At 40.6% G+C, this 24,053-nt stretch overlaps 1 protein-coding gene across 7 annotated transcripts in view; it reads left to right on the top strand.

The window, feature by feature from the left end:
• Positions 1-21,236, top strand: part of LOC111867264 (myogenesis-regulating glycosidase) — a 40,325-nt gene extending 19,089 nt beyond the window's left edge. Inside the window, exons 1-6 of one of the 7 annotated variants that reach the window (XM_023856960.2) lie at positions 2,974-3,510; positions 11,297-11,388; positions 15,424-15,586; positions 15,802-15,933; positions 16,551-18,215; positions 20,424-21,236. In XM_023856960.2, the coding sequence (XP_023712728.1) occupies positions 3,427-3,510; positions 11,297-11,388; positions 15,424-15,586; positions 15,802-15,933; positions 16,551-18,215; positions 20,424-20,744 (2,457 nt within the window). In that variant the 5' untranslated portion in view covers positions 2,974-3,426 and the 3' untranslated portion in view covers positions 20,745-21,236. The other 6 variants (XM_023856959.2, XM_023856965.2, XM_023856964.1 and 3 more) reach the window with 6 other exon arrangements.
• The last annotated feature ends 2,817 nt before the right edge of the window (positions 21,237-24,053 follow it).

The raw sequence follows: 24,053 nt of genomic DNA, 5'->3' as shown, positions 1-24,053 counted from the left end.
GCCTATTGTCTAGAAAATGTGAGAACCTCAACATCTCACAAGCTTATGGGCCTCCACGGCCTGTTACAGGGATACCTTTATTTTTTACTTTACCTAATTGCTGTATAGGGAAAAATCGTTGTTTATTGAGAGGACTGTACTTAACATATAAATACAAGGGTCGGCAGGAAAGTAAAAACCTTTTGCGCATAACACTTGCGCAGGGAAACGAATTGCACCATTTCAAGCTTAACGGACCTCAGTAGTCTTTTAGTAAAAAGTCAATTGAATGACACTTTGATTCTATCATTTTGCTATTTTTGTTATGTTTAAAAACTAGGAAGAAAATCGAGAATCTATTGTGACATGCGAGCTCTAATTCGGCTTTTGAATGTATAAAATGTCAGTCCGACTGGAATTTACAGTCAACTTGTTGCAGCGTATGGCGAGGGCGTGATGAATTAGTCAAATAAGAGAAATTTGTGTCGAAATTTTTAACGAGGTTAGAATAAGCGTTCACTTTGAGGGGCCATCCAGGAGCTCGTACCTCATCAGCGAGGACATTAAGAACAGGATTGATTAACACATCACGACGAAGAGGCGTTTCACTCTTGATGAAATTTATGAGAAAATTTTCCTGAAATTTCTCTTTAACTGGTTCATTAAATGGGGTACGTGGTAGCGTAATTGGTTGAGGAACTATACTACAAGCCGGAAGGTAGCGGGTTCGCGTCCAGATGAGGTGGATCTTTTTCAATTTACCTAATCCTTTCAGCCGCACTATGGCCCTGGGGTCGACTCAGCCTCTAACAGAAATAAGTACCAGGAATCATCCTGCGGGTAAACGGCGGCAGACGCGTAAGGCTTACAACCTTACAGCCATCTGTGAGCTGATTATCTAGACAATGTTGGACCCTCAACGTCTCACAACCCTATGGGCCTTCATGACCTGTTATAAGGCTAGCTTTACCTTTTTATACTGGTTCATTAAATTGTTACGCAGCGTCTCCATTGAAAAAAGTGCAATATGAGGGGCACAGATACTAAATAAAGAACACAAGAGCGAGTCTATGATCTCTGCTTTGTCCTTTTTGAAGCGTTATCACCAAGAGGAGGCAGATAATCACAGGAGATGAACCGTGGATCTGACACATCATCCCTGAAAGTAAACTACAATCTCGGGAGTGACATATTTGCTGTTCACCATCAAAACCCATAAAATTCAACCAGACATGCCTTGGACGAAAGGCAGTTTTCTTATTAATGCTGAAGCAGGTGGTACGTGTTTTTGCCATGTGTTTATGTGGTTAAACTGTTAACACAAACACAGTGTAGCTGTGTTCCGTGGTGCCGGGCATGTTCCACTGTACTGTCAGTGCTAATAACTCGGATCTTTATTACTTTATTCAACCTTTCACAAGGGCATTGTGCATAACACTGTGTAAGTAAATTGTTTGTACAAACATAGCTTCGCATCCAAAGCAAATATTTAAAACGTTGCCCAGTAATTATCACTTCTTAGAAGACCACTTACAGCAGACGTGGCCAAAATTTGGTTTAGAGCTGCTTGCGGCTTTTCCGAACCTTTAATGTTGCTTTCGAAGGAAAAAATATTGGTCAGTTTCACAAATAGACATAACATAAAAAGAGAAGTTCTGAAAAAGAGAGAAAGAAAGACCGGAAGTACAGTTGAAGAGTGGAAGAAGATGAAAAGACACTGGAAAGGCAACAGACCCTTTATTGTGTGGAGAGAGAAAGAATATCGNCGTGATGAATTAGTCAAATAAGAGAAATTTGTGTCGAAATTTTTAACGAGGTTAGAATAAGCGTTCACTTTGAGGGGCCATCCAGGAGCTCGTACCTCATCAGCGAGGACATTAAGAACAGGATTGATTAACACATCACGACGAAGAGGCGTTTCACTCTTGATGAAATTTATGAGAAAATTTTCCTGAAATTTCTCTTTAACTGGTTCATTAAATGGGGTACGTGGTAGCGTAATTGGTTGAGGAACTATACTACAAGCCGGAAGGTAGCGGGTTCGCGTCCAGATGAGGTGGATCTTTTTCAATTTACCTAATCCTTTCAGCCGCACTATGGCCCTGGGGTCGACTCAGCCTCTAACAGAAATAAGTACCAGGAATCATCCTGGGGGTAAACGGCGGCAGACGCGTAAGGCTTACAACTTTACAGCNTCTGGATTAATGCCGAACTGTATAATTTGGAACAAAAATGTTTAGTTGCATTGGCAGCAGTGGGGCTTAATTTTAATGAATTTAAGTTAGGAGGGCTGCATGAGAAGCGCGAAGTTGTAACTGAGAACTTGAGAAGAATCACTCTCCCAGCTTAACAGATAAGACACGGACCGCATGGAAAACGAAAAAAAATTAGGGGGGATACAGAGACACACAGACAGCAAAGTGATATCATAAGCCGCCTTATATTTTTTTAAATAAGGAAATTAGGTTGAAAATCTGCTGTGTCAAATCATGTAGCTAACGACCTGTAGTATCATGGAAGCCGGCAGAAAGTAGAGAAAGCCAGGCATACTCTCCTCTCTGGATTGGGGGGGGGGCTAAATAAGAGGTAAGAATGTTAGACATCAGTGGCAGTGCCCATCTTCGCCGTCCATTTACGTTTGTTTGCTGATCTCATGCTAAAACTGATCAAATTCGGCTGCCATGTTCAGCAAGTTTAGCCATCCCTGGTTTATACTAAATACCATTATGACAAGTGTCAACTGAAAGAACTACAAAGTACGTACAAACTCATAAACATAGTTATTACAATTTTTACTCCATCAATTCGACATAAAATCACTATTATTAAAGCTTACTACAAGGTCATATAATCCGGCATGTTTGCGGGAAATGTGTTTACTTAATCAAGGCCAACGTTTATCTAATCTGCTTTACTTGCAATCTGCTTATACGGGAATAAGTCGTGTTGGATTACAGCTTGGTGCATTACTAGCGCTCCCAGCGTGAGAAGCTGTTTGTCACGTTACGCGCCTATGCACACAAACTGGATCTCGTAACTCAAAGGTTGAGAAGGCCCAGCAGTGTGAACCACAGAGCCATCCGGTCTAGTGAGGAGGGCATTACGTTTGGACATTTTACGTGTGCCTGGGAATTTGGTGAATTGTCTCTAGATATTTTGTGTGACGACATGAATATCAGGTTACGTTTCAGTGGATATGAAGTAAATTGACGCTTTTAAGAAATACTATCTTTGAAATTATATAAAAAAAAAGAAATTGGTCTGAAAATTAGAACTTGAAATGTTATGAAAGTTACATAAGCATTGAAAGGTTGATGTAATTTATTCTGCGAAAAATTAAGTTTAAATAATTGTAAATTGCTATGGATTAGCTATATTTATGTGATTTGTTAGTTATTCTTGTTGGAATACCAATCATATTTACAACAAACTGAGTTCGTTTAAACCATGGCGGCAGATTCAAGTGACTCTGCAAGCAAGAAGCTACTGGGACTGGACTCCGTCTTAATCCATAGCATCGAAAACAAGAAGGTAAAGTGAACTGTTTCATAAAACTACTTTAAAATAGGAGCCAGGGTAGCTCAGTACAGCGACTTTGCTAAGAGTTGGACAATTGAAGAATCTGGGTTCGATTCCCGACAGAGGCAAGAGATATTTTTCGTCTCAGCATCCAGGCCTGCTCCAAGGCCCACACAATATCCCATCCGGTAGGTACCGGGATCAAAGCGACTAGGGAGTGAAACTGACCACTGACCTACATCTAATATCAAGGTCAATATTTCATGGGGTTGTATCTTCACTAATCCATATGTCTTCACGAAGTTATGCTTAATCGAACACGGGGACAACTTTAATTTATTGATTATTCTAAATTAGCTAAGACGTGATACGCAATTAGCTCCTTGGCGTCTGAAATTAAGCTGAATAATATGTAAATTTTGAGTACCTACCTAAAAAACACTCTGTCTTCATTACAAAAACGAACTGGTTAATGCTTTTATTTTGAGAATCTACGAAACACATAAATCGAACGTGTGGGCAAAATAGCTACTCCTATGCTTTGGAGTGTTAAGAAATGGGAAATAACTACAAATTACTTTACTCAATACTGAGCGGTTCCAAACCCAGTCCCAGTCGTGTTTTATTCTCTCCGCTTAACAAAGGCTTAGGTCATACCGAATACTCGTGCGTGTTGGACAAGTCTCGAACCACGCATTACATATCGATTATTTCCCTAAACATAAATAATCGATTGCATTTCTTAATTGTGACCCAGTGTTCTCAGTGAGGTAAGAACCGAGCAATTATTTGTTACTTACACGAGTTTCGTGATTCATAGTGACGAATAAACGAACACATAACTGAACAGCAATATCTTCTTCTGCGTCCATCTTCAGAGTCAAAGTCGATCGCTCTAAGTTCATCAGAAATATCGGTGAACTTTTATCGGACTGAACTGCGTCGTTTCCCAAGGGACGGTAATCCTCGTAGTTACCGCTGTGATAACCTCAAGCCGTGTACATGATACCACCAGTTTATCAAGTGCCCCAAATTAACGGATTAAATTAATATAATCAAAATGACTAAATAGATATAATCAACTAAAAACAGAAACTTGGAAACTAACTAACTTCAGAGGCCTCGCCATAGCTCAAGCGGTTAGTCGCTGGCTTCCCACCGCGGCGGCCCCGGTTAGATCCCGGGTCTGGTCAAGTGGGATTTGTGGTGAACAAAGTGGCGCTGGGGCGGGTTTTCTCCGAGTACTTCAGTTTCCCCTGCCAATCTTCATTCCACCAAATTCTCCATCATCATAATCACCCGGGACAGGCTACAATAGGCCAATCAGTGGCCGCCATGCAGCGTGGACCCAGCTGGACTCCACCCCCCACTAAGTGAATTTAAAAATGTATTTTAATCTAATCGTCATAATCACCCGGGACAGGCTACAATAGGCCAATCAGTGGCCGCCATGCCGAGTGGACCCATCTGGACTCAACCCCCAACTAAGTGAATTTAAAAACTTACTTTAAACTAACTTCATGGAGCTGAGCCCTTCTTGAGAAGACGCCAGTTGTGCAGCTACTCAAGAACCTCCCAACATTCTATGGAACCAGAGCTTTCATTACGGTGTTGAAAAGAGCCCTCCACTGGTCCCTATCCTGAGGCAGATCAATCCAGTCCATAACACCCCACTCTCTCTATATAAGATTCATTTTAATATTATATTCCCACCTACATCTTGGTCTTCATAGTTGTATCTTTCCTTCTGATTTTCCTGCCCAAATCATTCATCTTCTTCTCCCCATTCTTGCCACATGCCATGTCCATCTCATTTTCCTTAACTTGATCATTGTAATTATACTTGGCGAAGATATAATTTATGAAGCTCCTCATTATGTAGTTTTCTCGAACCTCTGTCACTTCATCTTTTCAGTTGAACTGGATTTACGTGTAAATGGTTGACGGTAGAATCCAATGGCGCGCTGATTTTAGCACGGCAACGAACATTAAGCTTCGATGTAAGGAGGTAATTTACAGGCCAGAGACGTAAGCCTGTGTGTCGAAAGCGATGAATTGATAAATGTAAGAAAGAAGAATATTTGTAAGGTTTGGGGTTCACACAGCTTTAGTTATGGGGAATAACACAGTGTAGTCCGCTGAAAAACAACCGACGTTTCAGGGGAACATATCGCCTCCGTCTTCAGGATCTAAAAGCAAGCCAAGCAAGAAACCAGCATGAAAGCTCCTCCGGTTTTCCTATATAATCCGAAATGTCGGCAAGCCGATTGATTTGCTAGTCACTTTCACGCTGGTTTCTTGCTCTGCTTATTCTTCAATCCTGAAGACGGAGGCAGTATGTTCCTCCGAAACGTCGGTTGACTTTCAGCGGACTATACGGCTTTATATCCCAGAAGATAGCACTCTTCGGGTGAATAATTGTCGAGCAGGTTACATAACCTCAGGCTGTCGCGTCATGTTCTCAGAATGTTTAGGAGCATAATGAAGAGCTTCATAACTTCTACTCTTCTCCAAATATAATTAAAATGATAAAGTCAAGGAGAATAAGATGGACAGGGCATGTAGCACGAATGGGGAGAAGAGGAATGCATATAGAATATTGGTGGGAAAGAGACCACTAGGAAGACATAGACGTAGGTGGGAAAATAATATGAAATTCGATCTTAGAGAGATATGATGGAATCATATGGACTGGATTGATTAGGCTGAAGTTAGGGACCAGTGGAGGACTTTTGTGAACACAGTTATGAATCTTCGGGTTCCATAAAATTTTGAGAATTTCTTGAGTAGCTGCATACCTGGCGGCTTCTCAAGAAGGGTTCAGCTACATGTAGTTTTTTTATTCCCTTAGTGGGGGGTGGAGTCCAACTGGGTCCACTCGGCACGGCGGCCACTGATTGGCCTATTGTAGCCTGCTCCGGGTGATTATGATGATGGAGAATTTGGTGGAATGAAGATTGGCAGGGAAACCGAAGTACTCGGAGGAAACCGGCCCCAGCGCCACTTTGTCCACCATAAAACCCACTTGACCAGAGCCGGGATCGAACCCGGCGCGGCCTAGCTCCGTGTAGTTAGTTAGGTCATCAGTTAGGATTTCCGGTGTTGGTTCACATACGGAGGTCATAGTTTGTGAGACGGAGGAACCTAGATTTCGAACAGATGGGTAAACAATGCCGTCTCTGTGTTTGGTATGAGAGCGCGAGTTCGTGTGTCTGTTTCAGCACTTCCTTGTGAGAGACATGAGCAGATATGTCGAAACTGATTGAAACGAGGCACAGGGATTTTGTTTCCCAGTCAACAATTGTAATGGTGACCATGTTCTTGTATTAACTAGATCTTTTGCACTTAGACCTTTTAAGCGCAAAATTAGCTATATCTACTATGTAAACCCTCGCTAATCCGTCTACAGTTAATCTGGATGATGGATAAGCTGGATCGAAAAATTCTCTTCGCAGTTGTGTACATACTTTAAAGAGACACATGGCATTTAGGAGCAAGGGGGGTTAGAGCAAGAGGACTTTCAGACTGTGTTGAGTGCAGCTGGAGAGACTGAAACCACACGAGGAAATATCAAAGATTGGTTTGAACTGGATGATGGAGACCCTGGATTTCAGCTTCTGACAGAGGAATTAATTGCTGCAGTGTTTATTTTTTTATTTATTTTCATCAACATTACCTATATTATTAAATTTTCCATTTATTTGTTTCCTAAGTTTTTATTCTACTTTAGGATTATCCTTTTCTTCATTACTTCGGTTGACCTCTCCCAATTAATTCGGATTAGCGAGGGTTTAATCTACCTGCTTTAATACGTATTAACCAACTTTGCATTCTTTTTCAACATGATGAAATTATGTGTTTTATATGAACCACACAACAAAGAGCGTTTATTCCCCTAAGCGGCCTTAACCGGCTAGTCTTTTTGATGAAGACGTAGCGTTTCCTGTGAGGTACGAACTGAAGTTTTAAATTACATTCGGAAGAAATTTGTGCTCGTAAGGGTTAAAAGAGTCTACTGTCGCATCCATGTACCATAATCCTTCTTGAGAAGCTAATAGTCGCTCAGAAACCCCAAAGTTCAGTACCGTATTCACAACAGCCCGCAGCTGGTCCCTCTGTTAAATATCTAAGCCAATGTGGAGCCTCAGTGGTCTGAATTTGGACAGCCCTGCTCTAATTGAACCTCCATGCTTCGTGTAACATATTTCATCCCTTATAAATTGTAATGAGTCACCCTGAAGTCTGTACGTCTTGGTTGTCTTTACCGTTCCGTCCTAACGAAAAAGAAAATGGGCTTATAGTGACTTTACTCCGTCCCTTAGCGTAAATACTTACAAGTTCATGCTTAATTTTCCAACTTTTCGAATGTCATTCCCAATAAGCCTTCAACGATGTGTGGAGCGTTAATACGTAATAATAACTCCAAAAAGTTAATGTCACGTGACAGTGAATGGGCTGTCATTCAACCACCACACTTTAATGAAAGTTGAAAGAAAAGACGGAACAATTATAAAAGACAAGTCCGTCCAATGTGAATATTTCAGTTTTCTCACTTGATGATTCACTAGCCTTACATGTTTCGATCCATTTGGATCGTCTTCAGAGGCACCAAACACTTTTTAGAAACCACCATCACAACAGTTGTCATATCAAATATACATGTAATGTCCAAGTACACAATGTTCCATCTATCACTCACAGCAGCCTTTCTGGTTATAGAAATGTTTAAAGTTGTTTTAAAGTTTTAAAACTTTGTTAAAAATTAAAATACATAAACCATACGGTTCGTGTCAATAACCCCTGTCGTCTCTCTTCAAGGTGGCCGATGTTGTGCCTCCTATGTAACTTGAGTAAGGATATTCTTAATATTGTCCGTTATGATTTCTTGTGCCTCCTGTGTAACTTGAGTAAGGAGATTCTTAATATTGTCCGTTATAATTTCTTGGCCAAGAAATCATAACGGACAATATTAAGAATCTCCTTACTCAAGTTACATAGGAGGCACAACATCGGCCACCTTGAAGAGAGACGACAGGGGTTATTGACACGAACCGTATGGTTTATGTATTTTAATTTTTAACAAAGTTTTAAAACTTTAAAACAACTTTAAACATTTCTATAACCAGAAAGGCTGCTGTGAGTGATAGATGGAACATTGTGTACTTGGACATTACATGTGTATTTGATATGACAACTATTGTGATGGTGGTTTCTAAAAAGTGTTTTGTGCCCCTGAAGATGATCCAAATGGATCGAAACATGTAAGGCTAGTCAAGTGAGAAAACTGAAATAGTCACATTGGACGGACTTGTCTTTTATAATTGTAACTGTTAATGTGACGGACCAAAATGAAACAAATCAAATTCAAAAGACGGAATTTTAAATAATAACAAGAAGTTCTGGGAAGACCTAACAGTCTACTTTCCTTCGATACAAAACGGACTGCGCAGAAAAAAAAACACACATAACAATTCTTCTATTGATGCGTGTGTATTCTTTGCAGCGGTAACGTTTTTAACTAGCCGTTGCCTAGCAACGTTAGAGGGCTACGCATACAGCATACAGACTGACGGGACGAATTTGCAAATTACACCATTGAGATAGACTCAGGTGCCATGATATACATACACATTTTTATAAAGATTGGTTCAGGCATTCCAATTTTATAGACTGGGTTCACAGACAGGCGTAGTGTTCTTACATTTATTTCTTCAAAATAAGGAAGTATACAAAAAACCTCCGTAGCCTGTAGTCCGCAAGCGAACTATACCAACCGAGGGACCGCCGATTGTCGGCGAAGTTAGTGCCAACTTTTGCGGATAGAGGGTGTCACGTGGTCAGGGCAACAGATCCCCACGGCAGTTAATCTCAGTTTTCTAGACCGAAGCCGCTATTTCCTTGAAATAGCTCCTCAGTTTTCCTCACGAGGCTGAGTGGGCCCCGTTCCAGATCCACTACTTCTCAGAAAAACTGGTAGCGCGTGGAATCGAACTCGGGACCTCTGGATCGGTAGCCACGAACTCTGACCATTAGACCACATAGGCGGTCAAAATAAGGAAACAAGCTCAAAATGATACATTTGAACCTAAATGTTTCTCTTGTTAGTGTGTTACGGTGAGGATGGTGTCAGTTGTCTTGACATTTTTTCTAGCACGCTTAGGAAATTGCATCTCTTTGCTTCATCGGACGAAAGACAGCGAAGTTTCTTCCCAGTAAGGTACACTGGAAGCCTCTAGCCTCGATGAGAAGACCATTGGGTCCCTCCGAAATACCTGATGATAGAAACAGATCCAGTTTCCGAAACGTTGTCCACAAAACGTCATGAAAGTGGACAGTGTCCAATGTCCAAAATATTACATTTACAGTAACAAATATTTGTTTTGAAACTTGTCCATGATAAAAACCCATAAATGTTGTTATTTAGTTAGCTACCTAGCGACATATTTGGTATTTAGTTATATGAACCACTTCTTGTTTAGTAGGAGCCGGGATAGATCAATCGGTATAGCGACTGGGTACTGGCTGGACGACCGAGAGTTGGATTTCGAGTCCCGGTAGGGTCAAAATTTTTCTTTTCTCCATACCGTCCAGACCGGCTCGGGGGTCCACCCAGCCTCCTATCCAATGGGTACCTGGGGTAAAGCGGCCGGGGCGTGGAGTTGACTACTCACCTCCAGCTAGTGTCGAGGTCAAGAAAACGTGGTTCTATACATCCAATCTCTCACAAGTCTTCGTGCCGTAAACATTAATTGGTGAAGCACAGGGACAACTTTACATGGTTACCTTTTTTTTTATTGCTAGTGGGGTGGGACTAAGTACCTTGTACTGAGGCCACTTCTGGCCTATTGTACCAGCCCCAGATGATAGGTGAGGGTGATTGTGGAGCAATTGGTGGAATGAAGATTGACAGGGGAAACCGAAGTACTCGGAGAAAACCCGCCCCAGCGCCACTTTGTCCACCACAGATCCCACTTGCCCAGCCCCGGAATCGAACCCGGGTCGCCGCGGTGGGAAGCCAGCGACTAACCGCTTGAGCTATGGCGCGGCCTACACGGTTACCTTACTTTCTTGTGTAGCGATGGAGGTGTCATCTATAGTAAGGCCACGAAAGGAAGTACCGTGGATGGCGGGAATGACAATGGAGTTTCACGTAGCTCTGTCAACAAGCCCAAATCACTTATCAGTATTGATGTATATCACACAGTCGCGTATCGAACAGCTTGTCATGGCGATATTAAACTAGACTTATATTCATGAGTTGTTCGGTTCGAATCTCGGCGAGTACAGTTTCTCTTTGCAAGTTATTATTCACCAATCTCCTCACCATTTAATGCTGTAAACTCTTAATATTCGTATGAAGAGAATGGCTAAAGGGGAAGGGAGTTACAGTGAAGTACGCTGGAGGGGGGGAGAGGGACAATTATGGCCGCACATTTCTGTGGTCTTAGTATACTCAGTTGCCACAAATGTTCGCACTAATATCTCAGTTAGGGCCGCGCCATAGCTCAAGCGGTTAGTCGCTGGCTTCCCACCACTGCGGCCCGGGTTCGATCCCGTGTCTGGTCAAGTGGGATTTGTGGTGGACAAAGTGGCGCTAGGGCAGGTTTTCTCCGAGTACTTCGATTTCTCCTGCCAATCTTCATTGCACCAATTGCTTCACAATCACCCTCACCTATCATCTGTGGCTGGTACAATAGGCCAGAAGTGGCCGCAGTGCAAGGAAATTAGTCCCACCCCACTAGCAATAAAAAAATATCTCAGTTATATGACCTTAAAATATGTTGTGTTGGGTTCACAGGATACCTCTTCCAGACATGGTGACGATTCAAGCGACGACACGTTTACCGATGGAGACGGCGCTCTTTCAGAAGAGGACGCTGTCACTGTTAAGTAAGTTATCTAAAGCTGAACTCAAACCTATACCCCGAAAATGGAGGCAGGAAATACCTCCGAAACGTTAGTACCTATCTACCAAACTGCAAAACGTTTCAACGTTAAATAGGATGAGTTACAACGTCATTAGTAAACTACAAATAAATATATAAGCATGTAGGATGACATCCTGGGGTCCCAATCTTAATACCAACGTAAGAACCTGGAATCAAGGGTCATGTTCACCATTTACCGATCACAGTGGCCACAACACTGGGGTTGTGGATTCGAATCCCACTCGAGGCAAGGATGTCTGCGTTTAATCTGTGTTTGTGCTGTCTTGTATAGGTAGCGGCCTTGCGACTGGCTGATCTATAAGATTAATTATTTTTTTAATTCAGTTTAGTGGGGGGGTGGAGTCCAACTGGGTCCACTCGGCACGGCGGCCACTGATTGGCCTATTGTAGCCTGCCCTGGGTGATTATGTTGATGGAGGATTTGGTGGAATGAAGATTTGCAAGGGAAAACGAAGTACTCGGAGAAAACCCGCCCCAGCGCCACTTTGTCCACCACAAATCCCACTTGACCAGACCCGGGATCGAACCCGGGCCGCCGCGGTGGGAAGCCAGCGACTAATCGCTTGAGCTATGGCGCGACCATCGAAGTCAATGACCGTTCTGATACACAAAAAGGGCGACAGAAGCAACATATCCAACTGGCGACCAATCTCGATGAGTAACAGGATCACGAAAATCTACTCATCGGTACTCGCCGAAAGGCTGGGCCATTGGGCCAAACGGCCGAGAAACGATCATCGGCCATCCTAAGTGAGAAGTGTATATGTACATGTGTCCTATTCGAACAATTTCCGAGATAGAGCTGTTTCACTGTACACTGTACACACGAGCAACACGCCATGTCCTCACGCGAGTTGCAAAGTGCACTGATGTTAATGGTGGAATTTTCTAAAACGTATTATACTAGGTAAACTGTACCAACTTTTTCACTTGAACAATAAATATCGGCATTAGAAACCATACGTAATATCTCTTTCTTATCAACAATTTTGTGAAACTGTGCAGTGAAATAGCTCTATCTCGGTAACCGTTCGGAATGGTACACATGTACATATACACTTTTTTGCTTAGAATGACCTATGTTATGGCCTCTCAGAATATTGACCTTTCTTCCTGGGACTCTGTATATTTTGTATCCGGAATATTTGGAAACGAGTAGCAACACCATAATACCAATGCACTAATATACCTGGGCGCCGTTTCTGTGTACACCAAGAGATCAGCATTTGCTGGAGCCAGGACTCCGATTGCAACTCCTAGCGTCCAGCAAGTTTCTTGGAGTGCTTCTTTTCGCTGCACATGTATAAGGCCTTCTCAAATTTCATTTATAATATTATATTTAAGCATCCTGTTGCACTCCATACGATAAATGATATAAACTCCGTCTCAAGCGCAAACAATATATTTTTGTCTTTGATCTTGCTCCCTACGATCTACGGGTGGACAGCTATCAACGAAGTAGAAGTTGATAATGACAGGGAGAGTATTTTAGATGTTAAATTTTGAACTGGGTGCAGTGTGACAGCGACGTGAGTGTTATACACCTGATGATGGCCGTCTGAGGCCGAAACATGTAGTGTAGGGAGCAAGATCAAAGACACAAATATATTGTTTGCACTTGAGACGGAGTTTATATCATTTATCGTATTTCATTTATAATTTTAACATGAATTTTGTTTCTGTTTCGGTAGTGAGCAGACACTGTGTTATCTTCTGCTTAATGATAGCAGCAGCGCGGTTCTCCTAATCCTAGATTTACCGTAAGGCCTCTAACTTGCCAATCGCGTGATTTCTTTTTTTCACCGCTGGCTCGAGATTGCGGCATTGTAATAACATTTCGAAAAAAGAGCATTTTGGCGCAGGTTGTAATTATTCTGACTTGCATTCGGGAGGTGCTCGGTTTGAATCTAGGTCAGGACACCGACTAGTACACGTGAGGGTCTCCATCAATCCCTCTAGGCGAATTAAGGGATAGCACCTTAAAATGGCCTACGGCGGCTTCCTTCCACATCTTGTCTGGTCATTCATTCTTTAATCATCCAATCATTTGTCGATGTATACTCTAAGGCACTTACAACGTACTTAAATAAAATAAGTACCATAAGAGAATATATAGTAATCTTTCTGGCTACATGTATGTCTCGAAGTTATTTTTTGCTTGAAATTCTAATCATATCTGAATATCCAACATTAATTTGTCAGCTGAACACTTCACCACTGAAAACGAGATGTCGAAACGGTTACTGTGCAGTTTTATTCTAATTATATTGTAATGTGTATCGTGTTTTGGAGCAACTAGTGTCTGTTCCAATTCGCCCTCGACAGCTTTTATGACACTTATTTCGCTATTTAATTGGTCTTGGCAATCCGCCATTTTGTCTTGGACGAGTTGTATGACCTTTGGTGGGCTTTTAACTACCTCAAACCGCCTGAAATGTTGGATCCATTTTCGATCCGACTTCTTCCACCAGTTGTGCGTTTGTCGCTAACTTGAGTATTTATTGTCTCGCGGAAGCTGACATACATACTCTGCGAAACTAACTCAAAATGTAACTTTTTTTGTAGGCCCGAAAGTTTTACACAGATACGCAACCTAACATGATTATCGTACTGTCCGCTAGTTGTCTGCTCTGGTCAGCTGACAGGAAGAGACGTCAGGCTAGCAAGCACGATTTGACAAGTAATCGACTCTAATAGATACAGTATTTGGTGTTACCATTATACTGAGAAAAATAAATAGACTGGAATGCACAGCGCTGGACTTTGGAACATAATATATATCAATAAAAATAACATGTTATCAGTGTAACTGGTTATATTCGCGCCATTAAATGCGTACGCAACAAGTTTCTGTGTGCATGTGTTTATTGAGGTGACCCAGATAATATAGTAATTGGGAGGTATCAGATATAACACTAATTTTATTGTATTCCTTGTGTAATTCCACGATAAAGATCTAGCGTTGAAGTATAAAGGGACTGTGGTGAAATTAGAATTGTGATGTAGCGATCGTAATAGTTTTTTTTTCTGTTTGAGGTTATAAGTTATATTTTACATGCTTGCTGTCTATTATTTTTGTCTTGAACAAGAACGACGTTTAATTTCGAATTCAGATGTAAATGTTTGGTAAAATATAGGTAAAACTATATTAAAGATTTCTATAAACCCTGGTAGTAAATAATGGAAGTTGTAAAAAGTTTTTTCTTCACATATTGAACGTTTCTGTTTTCTGTATTTCATGTGTGTATATAGGAGGTCACGTTCTCTTTTAAGCATTATAGTCCCTTTAGTCAGGCTCTTGTGTATATGATAATTAACTTCTGGTTTCTGCAGGTTTGACATTATCTTCTGAAAGAGACTGTACTCCATTTAGTTATGTCTTGAGTCTGGAAATTGTTCCTTTGCATTTTAATATGTTGTTATTCTGTTTTTTGTGTGACAATGTCATCAGCCTTACAATGGTTCAGTGACAGTTTTTTGCAGTTAAAATTACATGAATATTGAACCATAGTCAACATAGCTGTTAAAGTCTGTTTTCTTTCAGCTTCAGTTTCTGAAACATTGCATTCTTTAGAATACCAGACAATTGCCAAAGTCCAGAAGTTCAATAATTCCAAGCACAATTCCTCCTTTGATAAACATTGTTTTTATAGTTAATAAGGTCATTGGATTTTTTCAATTGACCTAACTCTTCCAGCCACACTATGGGGTCGACTCAGCCTCTAATAGAAATCAGTGTCAGGAATATTCTTGGGGGCAAAGAGCTGCCGTGGTGTAAGGCTGAGAACCTTGCCATCGTCTATGAGCCGATTGTCTAGAAAATGTGGGAACCTCAGCATCTCTCAACCCTATGGGCCTCCACGGTCTGTTACAGGGTTACCTTTACCTTACTTTTTACTTTTTAAGATCAGAAAAATGTGTTATGCATTATTGTTGCATGTTTCACACTTCTAAGTAAATTCATGAATTATTTCAGGGTTCCACTTCGTACTAGTAGGAGGAAATCAGTTATGCCACCATCAGGCATTAAAATCAACAATGGTGATTTCTTGGAATCATCAGATGGTCCTGATCATTCACCACAAAATTCTATTACAAGCATTAACAGCATATCCAGTTTACTTAAGGAAAAGTTTGCGGTAAGCACATACACTTCTAACAGAGTCTGACGTGTCTTACTAAATAAACTGATCTTTCCTTTTGTTTGAATTACTTCTTGAGTGTAAATTGCATTTTTATTTCTTAAAATATCCATTACATTTTGATAATTTGCAGAGGTGTTTGGTACAAATTTCTTACTGCATATTGCACTGAGGCAACATCATTTAAATTGAAATAAAATTTCATTTTTCAGTTGCCTTTTCCAGCGATGTTGAAGAAGAAAAGACCACAGGAATACAAACTTCGTGCCTTTGTTGGAATTCTTTTCCTTTCTATTGTTTTTCTTGTTGGCTTTGCATATGTCTACCATCAACAAGTTCTTCAGGTATGTTGGTTGGCTATAATTACAGCATTCACTTCCTCAGTAGATGCACTGAATTTACTCTCACTTGTCTGCAGAATGAATGAAGGGCAGAAGCTCTAAAGATAATTTTTATTATTTATTTAACAGTAAAGTATATCTCGCCAGGATTGTGGGTTTGAATCCAACTCAGGGGATGGGTATTCAGTGTTTCTATACAGGTAGAGGCCTTGCGACAATCTGATCACCCACCCAAGGACTCCTACTGAATATCCAAGATCGAGTAAACCGAGGTGAAATGGAGTGTTTTGTAGGCCAGGGCCCAAATTGGGGCTGTAGCACCAAAGGGAGAAAAGAGTATATCTCGTCCCATTTACCTCCATTTTATGAAGAAAAAAAAAAACCAAAAACTTTCATGATTACTGCCAGTCATATGCATGTTGGAGCATCACCTGCAGGGAGGCCAGGCTCCTCCCTTTGCAGCAGAGAGCAGAGTTCTACACAGAACATTGTTACAATAATATTTAACTACTCATATGTAAAGGTGCACTTATTCTCCACATTTAGATGTAGATGATAAACGGACATGTTATAGTATACAATTATTGTTCTCAGTACGTTGTTTCTCTGTTTTTCTTCAGAGAGCATACTTCAAAAGCATCCGTTTCAACAATGAAGAACGTATTGTTCGAGTCTTCAGTAATAATGGACGTGAAATCATGTATGGTCACCTAGGCATGCATTTAGGTGGTGATCAGGCATTCCGTTGTCTACCAAATGATATTCTGGATGATAGGTCTGTGTGCATGGAATGGATGCACAAGGCTCGTTTATACATTAACTACACAGAGCACATAGGTGTGCGTTGCTACCATGTAACATGGGAAAGTCTTACTTCAGACTTCCATCCTACTGACTGCTATGAGTGGTCTGATGGTCATTTGTATGGCGGAGGTCAGACTCAGAAGATGGCCTGGCCTATTGAGAAGGGCTCAGTGAAGATGTCGCCGTTCATCACTGGAGATGTTCGACAGCATGAATGGGGAAATGTTTTAAAGCGTTACTTCATCAGTTCCAATGGCGTTACAGTGTTTGTTGATCCTGATACACCTCTTTATGTTTCTGTGAATTCAGATCGTCCTCGTCAGTTCTGTCTCCAGGCGCGACACGATGATTTTGCATATGTATACCACTCGACACCGTTCCCACAATTAAATTATTCCATATGTACATCAAGCAACATGAAGTCACTTCATTCCTTTTTTTCTGAGAAGCAGCTGTGGGATGGGTTAAAGGAAGAAGATCTGAATGTTATAAATTCACTTCTCACAGAACCAGTTTGGCAGATACCCTCAAGCCCAGGAAGCGAGTTGAATGAGGGAGCCATTTACAATTACACAGAAGATGTGATTGCGCTTGGTTTCCTGAGGCAAGGCCATGTGCTACTGAGTGAAGCCTGGCAGCCACACGTTGGCGACTTTGTCCTGGATCCCTTCCGTTTTCCAACTATGGACGAGACTATAGATATTATCCATAGACGTGGATTTCGTATTGTATTCACCATTCAGCCATTTCTGAGTACAGAATCCACCAACTTTGCTGAAGCAGTCCAGAAACATCTGCTTGTTAACGAACGATATACGGAACACCACATTCCGGCACTAACAAGATACAAAGATGTGGCAAGTGCCGGTATGCTGGACATTACAAACAACAAAACTGTGCCATGGCTTCAGACCAAACTGAAGGCTCTGGTGGACAAGTACCACATTGATGCCTTCTACCTCGATGTTGGAACTGCATATGACATGCCACATTACTATCGGTTTGAGAATCAGCTCACAAACCCGGACCAGTACAAGACAATCTTTACTGACAGTATCCTCAGTGCTGTTGAGGTTGTGGGGGTGTCCGGTGCCATCACAAGGCCTAAAGCCCCTGTGTTTGTTTCTTTACCCCCATTTGCTTCCTCTTGGAAGTCCATGCAGTCCATAATACCCACTGTTTTAACATATGGTGTCATGGGTTATCCATTTATTATGCCTGGAGCAGTTGGTGGAGATTATAGGGATTCAGAGGAAAGTCATGCTGGTGTGACTGGGAATGCAACAGTGATGGGAAATAGGTCTAGTGAGAGTGGCGGAACGAGCACCCATCTTCCTCTTCCAGACAAGGAACTTTATGTTAGATGGCTCCAGCTTGCAACGTTCCTGCCAGTGATTCGCTATGCACACTTACCCAGCAAATATGGTGATGAACGTGTGTTAGAGATGGCCAAGGTCCTCACAGCATTACGGCTCAAGATTGTAAGTTTTTAAGGTTTCATTCTCTGTGTTAAATCATTTAATCACTGGATTTTTTTCTTCTTTGTGGTGATATCTATGTAGGATACAGTGGAATCCTGATTTAGTGCCCCTGCATTTAGTGGAATCCCAATTTAGCAGTCCCACATTTGGTGCATTTTTTTTTCTGGTTGTAGCCAAAGCACATTATAAACCATTATTTTCCTATAATAGCGAGTTTCAATTTTGTAAACAGTTCTCAATTAGTGTAAGAGATTTAGTGTGATTGTAGTCTAAACAACAATTTATATTCATGTTTTCTCTCTCAGAAATCATAACCATTTGATTTCATGTTGTTGGTTTTGTAATTGTATTTTTTTGTGTGTAAACAGAAAGTAGCCTTATGCATTGTCCATGGTATTTGTGTGTCTGTGAATCCCCCCATTAACTGTTGAATGCCTAAACCAATCTTTATGAAACTTGCTATGTATGCCCATCTTGACAGCGTACTTCGTAAATCCCTCCCAGCAGTCTGTGTTTGTATATGTATTCCTCTATTGTTGCTATGCAGCTGCTTGGTAAAAATGTTACTGCGGTGATGAATACACCCGCAACAATAGAATAATTGTTGGACACTTTTTTCTGTGCAGCATGTGTCATATCAAAGGAAAGTAGGTGATTAGTTTTTCTCAGAACTTCTTGTTTTTATGTAAGATTTGAGGCTTTCACGGCGGTGACTATGAAGAAAGCAGTCTTCTGGGATTTGGCACCATGAATGTGTGTTACACATATACATGGTGCCAAATTCCAGAAGACTGCTTTCTTCTTGTTTTTAGTTCCATCACAATTATATGCAGTAAGTCTCATAAGATGAACAATTTCTTGTTATAGTTTTACACAGTTGCCATTTAGTGAAAATCTCATTTCAGTGAAGGAAAAGTCACTTAACCCTAGGTATCATTGAATATGGATCACTGTGAATCATGATTACCAGTGGAAATTGTCCTGCTGCACATATTTGTGAACTATCTGTCCTGTCTGTCTGAATAATTAATAGCATCATTTCTGACAACAGCTGTATTATCTGTGCTAAAAGTTCGTGCCATAGCTCAAGCAGTTAGTCTCTAGCTTCCCAGTGCAGAGGCCTGGGTTCGATCCCGGGTCTGGTCAAGCGGGATTTGTGGTGGACAAAGTGGCGCTGGAGCAGGTTTTCTCCAAGTACTTCGGTTTCCCCTACCAATCTTCATTCCACCAATTGCTCAACAATCACCCTCACCTATCATCTGGGGATGGTACAATAGGCCAGAAGTGGCCACAGTACAAGGGACTTAGTCCCAACCCTCCTGCAATAAAAAAATTCTGTACTGAAAGATGAACCAGGATGTTAGGCATAATTTTATACAAAAACAGGTGGATATTATACTGCAGTAAATATGGTAAGCTTAATGTTCAAGCCTTGTGTACCTAGTATAGCAAGGTAGTCAGTCAGTTTTGCAGCTGCTGTGTTTAGTTGAGGATCCAGCTTCTTTGCTGTAAACTGAATGCCACAGTCAGAAGGTCCCAGGTTCAAACCTTGGCACAGAGATGGACTATCCTGACAGGATTTTTTGTGTTTTTTCTCAGTCTCTTCACACAAATGCCAGAATATTACCTCGGAGTAGGTCATGACAAATGATAGACTTTCCCCATACTACATGATGTTATATTCTGGAAGGTACAATTCTTCTAAGAAACTGAAGTGTACTCTTGTAATGAAAAAAACTAGGGAACAAGGATTTGAATCACATTGCATAATAGCTGGTGCTATCATATGTATCATATATGTTGACATGGGGAGAACAACTTCTAATTATTCCAAGTGCTCAGAGCCCATCTGGGTCTATTGTGCACCTCCAGGCCATGGATACCGTACATATTGATAAGATATGGAGTAAATTTTATATTATTTTTGGTGTTCTGTATTAGGGTCATGGTAGGAAATTGAAGGTATACTATCATATATTTAGTGACTAGAGACAGGGTTTGGATTGGTAATTGGATTTATTGGACTCTTATAACATGCAATTACAGATAATTATAACCCTGTCACTAATTTGTGCCCCCAGCAGTTCACTGCAGCACACACACAGTCTTCTGTGTCCTTTAGTGTCTGAATCTTGGGAATTTGAATTTACTTGCCAAAACACCAGACTGTAAGCATAGAACTTGACCATATAAACGTGTTTGTTCTAGGTAAATCCTCTGCTTGTGGACAAGTATGTAAAAGACGCATTGGAGTTCGGGATTCCGATAATCCGACCATTGTGGTTGTTGGATCCTAATGACCCTACATGCCATCTGGTTACGGATGAATTTTCAGTTGGTGATGAGTTAATCGTAGCGCCAGTAATATCGCCTCGTACTTACGAACGTGAGGTTTATTTACCTGCTGGTGTATGGAAGGATGGAATCGATGGAAGTTTGCGAAAAGGAAATCGCTGGTTACACAGCTATGCAGTGCCTGAGGACAAAGTAGCTTATTTTATCAAAATGCCTGATGATACTCGCTTCTAAGCCCTTTGAATGTCAGTCTCTGAAACTGAAACATGTGCAGTACACCAGTTCTAAGAACCAGACAACTACACAGCATGCATCTATTGAAGAAGACATCACATTTTAAAGAGCATTATGTCATGTTGCTTTAGTTATTCGTATGTTACCATAAACTTCTTGAACTTTTATCATGTGATAATATTTATCGTACAGGTGTAGTGAAAAGCATCACACGTTTGTATATTTTTGGTGCATAATTTTTATTTTGTCAACAACATTAAATGTTGTCTTGCACTGGACCACATTTGAAAGCTGTTAGCTTTGAATAGACTGGACTACATACAAAACATTTGAGAGGTATATTGTATATTGTAAATAGGCTTCTTCTATTATACAAATTATTTTTTACTATGTGAGAGCGAAAGAGAGAAAAAATATTTCTGTTTTCTCCATGTGACTCGCTAGCAACTATAGTTATTTATTTCTGTGATAAATGCACTCTGAAACCAAAGATTTACCAAGTCATGTTTAGTCTCATATTACCAAGTCCCAATCCCTGTGCTCCCCATTCTGATTTCCCTTCTTAATTTGTTTTTCGTAGATACCTGGATTTGTCCTTTGTTCTATGTATGAATACGCATAAATTGAAATGATAGAAGAATCTCTCTCCAGTCAAATGCTGGGACACTATCTTGAATTAGGCCGTGACCACTTCCGTCATTTGTGATCCATTATTCATGTCAGATGTGTTCTGAAAATGGTATGTAACATTTAGCAGTTATTGTATTTCTGAACTGTGTCCATTGTCTTGCATTCACAGTAGAATGTTGCTTGACTCGACCTCGTCCAGTAATAGAGATTGACCTCTCTAATTGACCCGTGAATGAAGGAAAATAATATAACAAGGATTTTGATAGGTGAAAGAATCTTCTGACATATTTTTGTGTTAGTGTTTCTTATTAAATATATTTCTCCGAAGTCCACAATTTAGTCTTTAATAATGTTATATTTCAGCGTCCCGTTGCACTGATTTAAGTCCATGATTTATTTAATCCGTCTTGCAGTGCATACACTCATTTATCTCCTTCTCTCCCTCGCACTACATGTTTCGGCATAATAATGCCATCTTCAGGTGCTTACTTATCCACGNACACACACATACCCAGGAAGCCCAACAGTATAACACACGCAGTCGCAGGAGCACGACACAACAAAAGCACAGTAAGTATTATTAAAAAACTATAATACCACAAGTATTAAATAAAATACGGAACGCGGTATTAATGAATAAAAAATTCACGTTACAGACACACAAGATAGTGAAGGAGTGCTCCAACAAAGGAGAATGGGCGTGACTGACGTAGTGAGGGGCGACGTAGCGATGTGGTATCCTGAACAATTTTAATATTTTTAACGTTTGACAATGTATATGATAGATACATATTTTAGTTATTTTAATGTGTGAACGTGGCATGCAATGAACTGGTTTGACGTGGATAAGTAAGCACCTGAAGATGGCATTATTATGCCGAAACATGTAGTGCGAGGGAGAGAAGGAGATAAATGAGTGTATGCACTGCAAGACGGATTAAATAAATCATGGACTTAGTCTTTAATATTGTCATGCGTGTTTTTATTTTGTGACTTCACTAGAAACCGTGCTGGTACCATTAATGGCAACAGACATCTAGAATTTAGGAATCTATTGGGAGAGAGGACAGTGTTTATTTTAGAACCATGAAAATAAATTAAGTTTATCTTCAGAAACTATGTCAGATAAGCTATTCTGATGTCTGAGAAACAGAAAATCTTGTAAATGTTTTGCTGTGTATATGCAGAACAAAAGTAGAATTGTGCAACACAGGATTTGAGATGGTTATGAAGAGTTCTGTTTTCTGGGATATAACACCACGTAGTCTGTCGAAAGTCAACTGACATTTCGAATGACCTTGTCGCCTCCATCTTCAAAGTCAAAGAATAAGCCAAGCAAGAAACCAGTGTGAAAGCAGGTGGAAAGTAGAAGATGGAAGATGGCATGTTCCTCTGAAATGTCAGTTGACTTTCAGTGGACTGCACAGTATTATGTCCCAAAAAATAGGACTCTTCAGAATTGCACAATATTGTGGAATTCAAGAAAACTGCAGTTATGATCATTGTTGTTTCCCCTTTATGTTGTGTGAGGCATTTTGCAAGGAAAGTAAAAAACTGATGACCAGTTTTCATCATGGTTTCCATTGTTGATATAGTTATGTTGCTTAAGAACAATCATTAAACTTCAGTACAACACCAAAATAGTAGAAGTTCTTCCATTTAGCTTTTAAAGTTATCAAAGAATCTTAAATTAATTAGTTCATAAGAATAAAAATGGCATAACCTTCAACAATATTAATAAATAGTGTGGTCCTGTATGGGTGTGAAACTTGGTCTCAGACAGTAAGGGAGGAACATAGACTGAGGTTGACAGTAAGGGAGGAACATAGATTGAGGGTGTTTGAGAACATTGTGCTGAGGAGAATATCCAGACCAAAGAGAGATGGCATGACAGGAGGTTAGAGAAAACTGCATACTGAGGAGCTTCATAACTTGTACTCTTCGCCAAGTGTAATTAGAATGATCAAGTCAAGGAGGATGAGATGGACAAGACATGCAGCATGAATGGGGAGAAGAGTAATGCATATAGGATTTTGGTAGGAAAACCAGAAGGAAAGAGACCACTAAAAAGACAAAGATTTAGGTGGGTGGATAATATTAAAATTGATCTTAGTGAGGTAGGATGGGATGGTATGGACTGGATTGCTCTGGCTCAGGATAGGGACCAGTGGAGGACTCTTGTGAAACAGTAATGAACCTTTGGTTTCCTTAAAATGCTTGGAAGTTCTTGAGTAGCTGCACAACTGGCAGCTTCTCAAGAAGGGCTCAGCTCCATGAAGTTAGTTTGGTAGTGGCCGTTCTATTTTATATACTTTGCAATGCAGCAGTTTATTTTTGGCTATGCGGGGTTACATTCCTGAAGAATGACACCATTGGAGAGACATGACATCACATCGGAAACTGGGATTGAGCAAACCATAGCCACTATGTACAGTCATGGAAACCAAACTTCTGAATTTCCCTGTTCATTAAAAAAATATGAATCAATAGGTATAAGATATAAAAATTATCACAAAAGTACACATTACAGTGGCAATCTGAAAGCCAGAAAATTGGTTTTGGACACCACTACAGCCTTGTTTCCAGCAAATGTGGATCTGTAGGTGTGGAAACCAACACTGATTTCCATATGTACCCAAAAATCGACACTACTCGATCTGTCGGCAGAACCACAGTTGG

This window comes from Cryptotermes secundus, unplaced genomic scaffold (genome assembly GCF_002891405.2).
Source record: "Cryptotermes secundus unplaced genomic scaffold, Csec_1.0 scaffold1356, whole genome shotgun sequence".
NCBI classification, from domain to species: domain Eukaryota; kingdom Metazoa; phylum Arthropoda; class Insecta; order Blattodea; family Kalotermitidae; genus Cryptotermes; species Cryptotermes secundus.
This window is presented reverse-complemented; position numbering and strand designations above follow the sequence as displayed.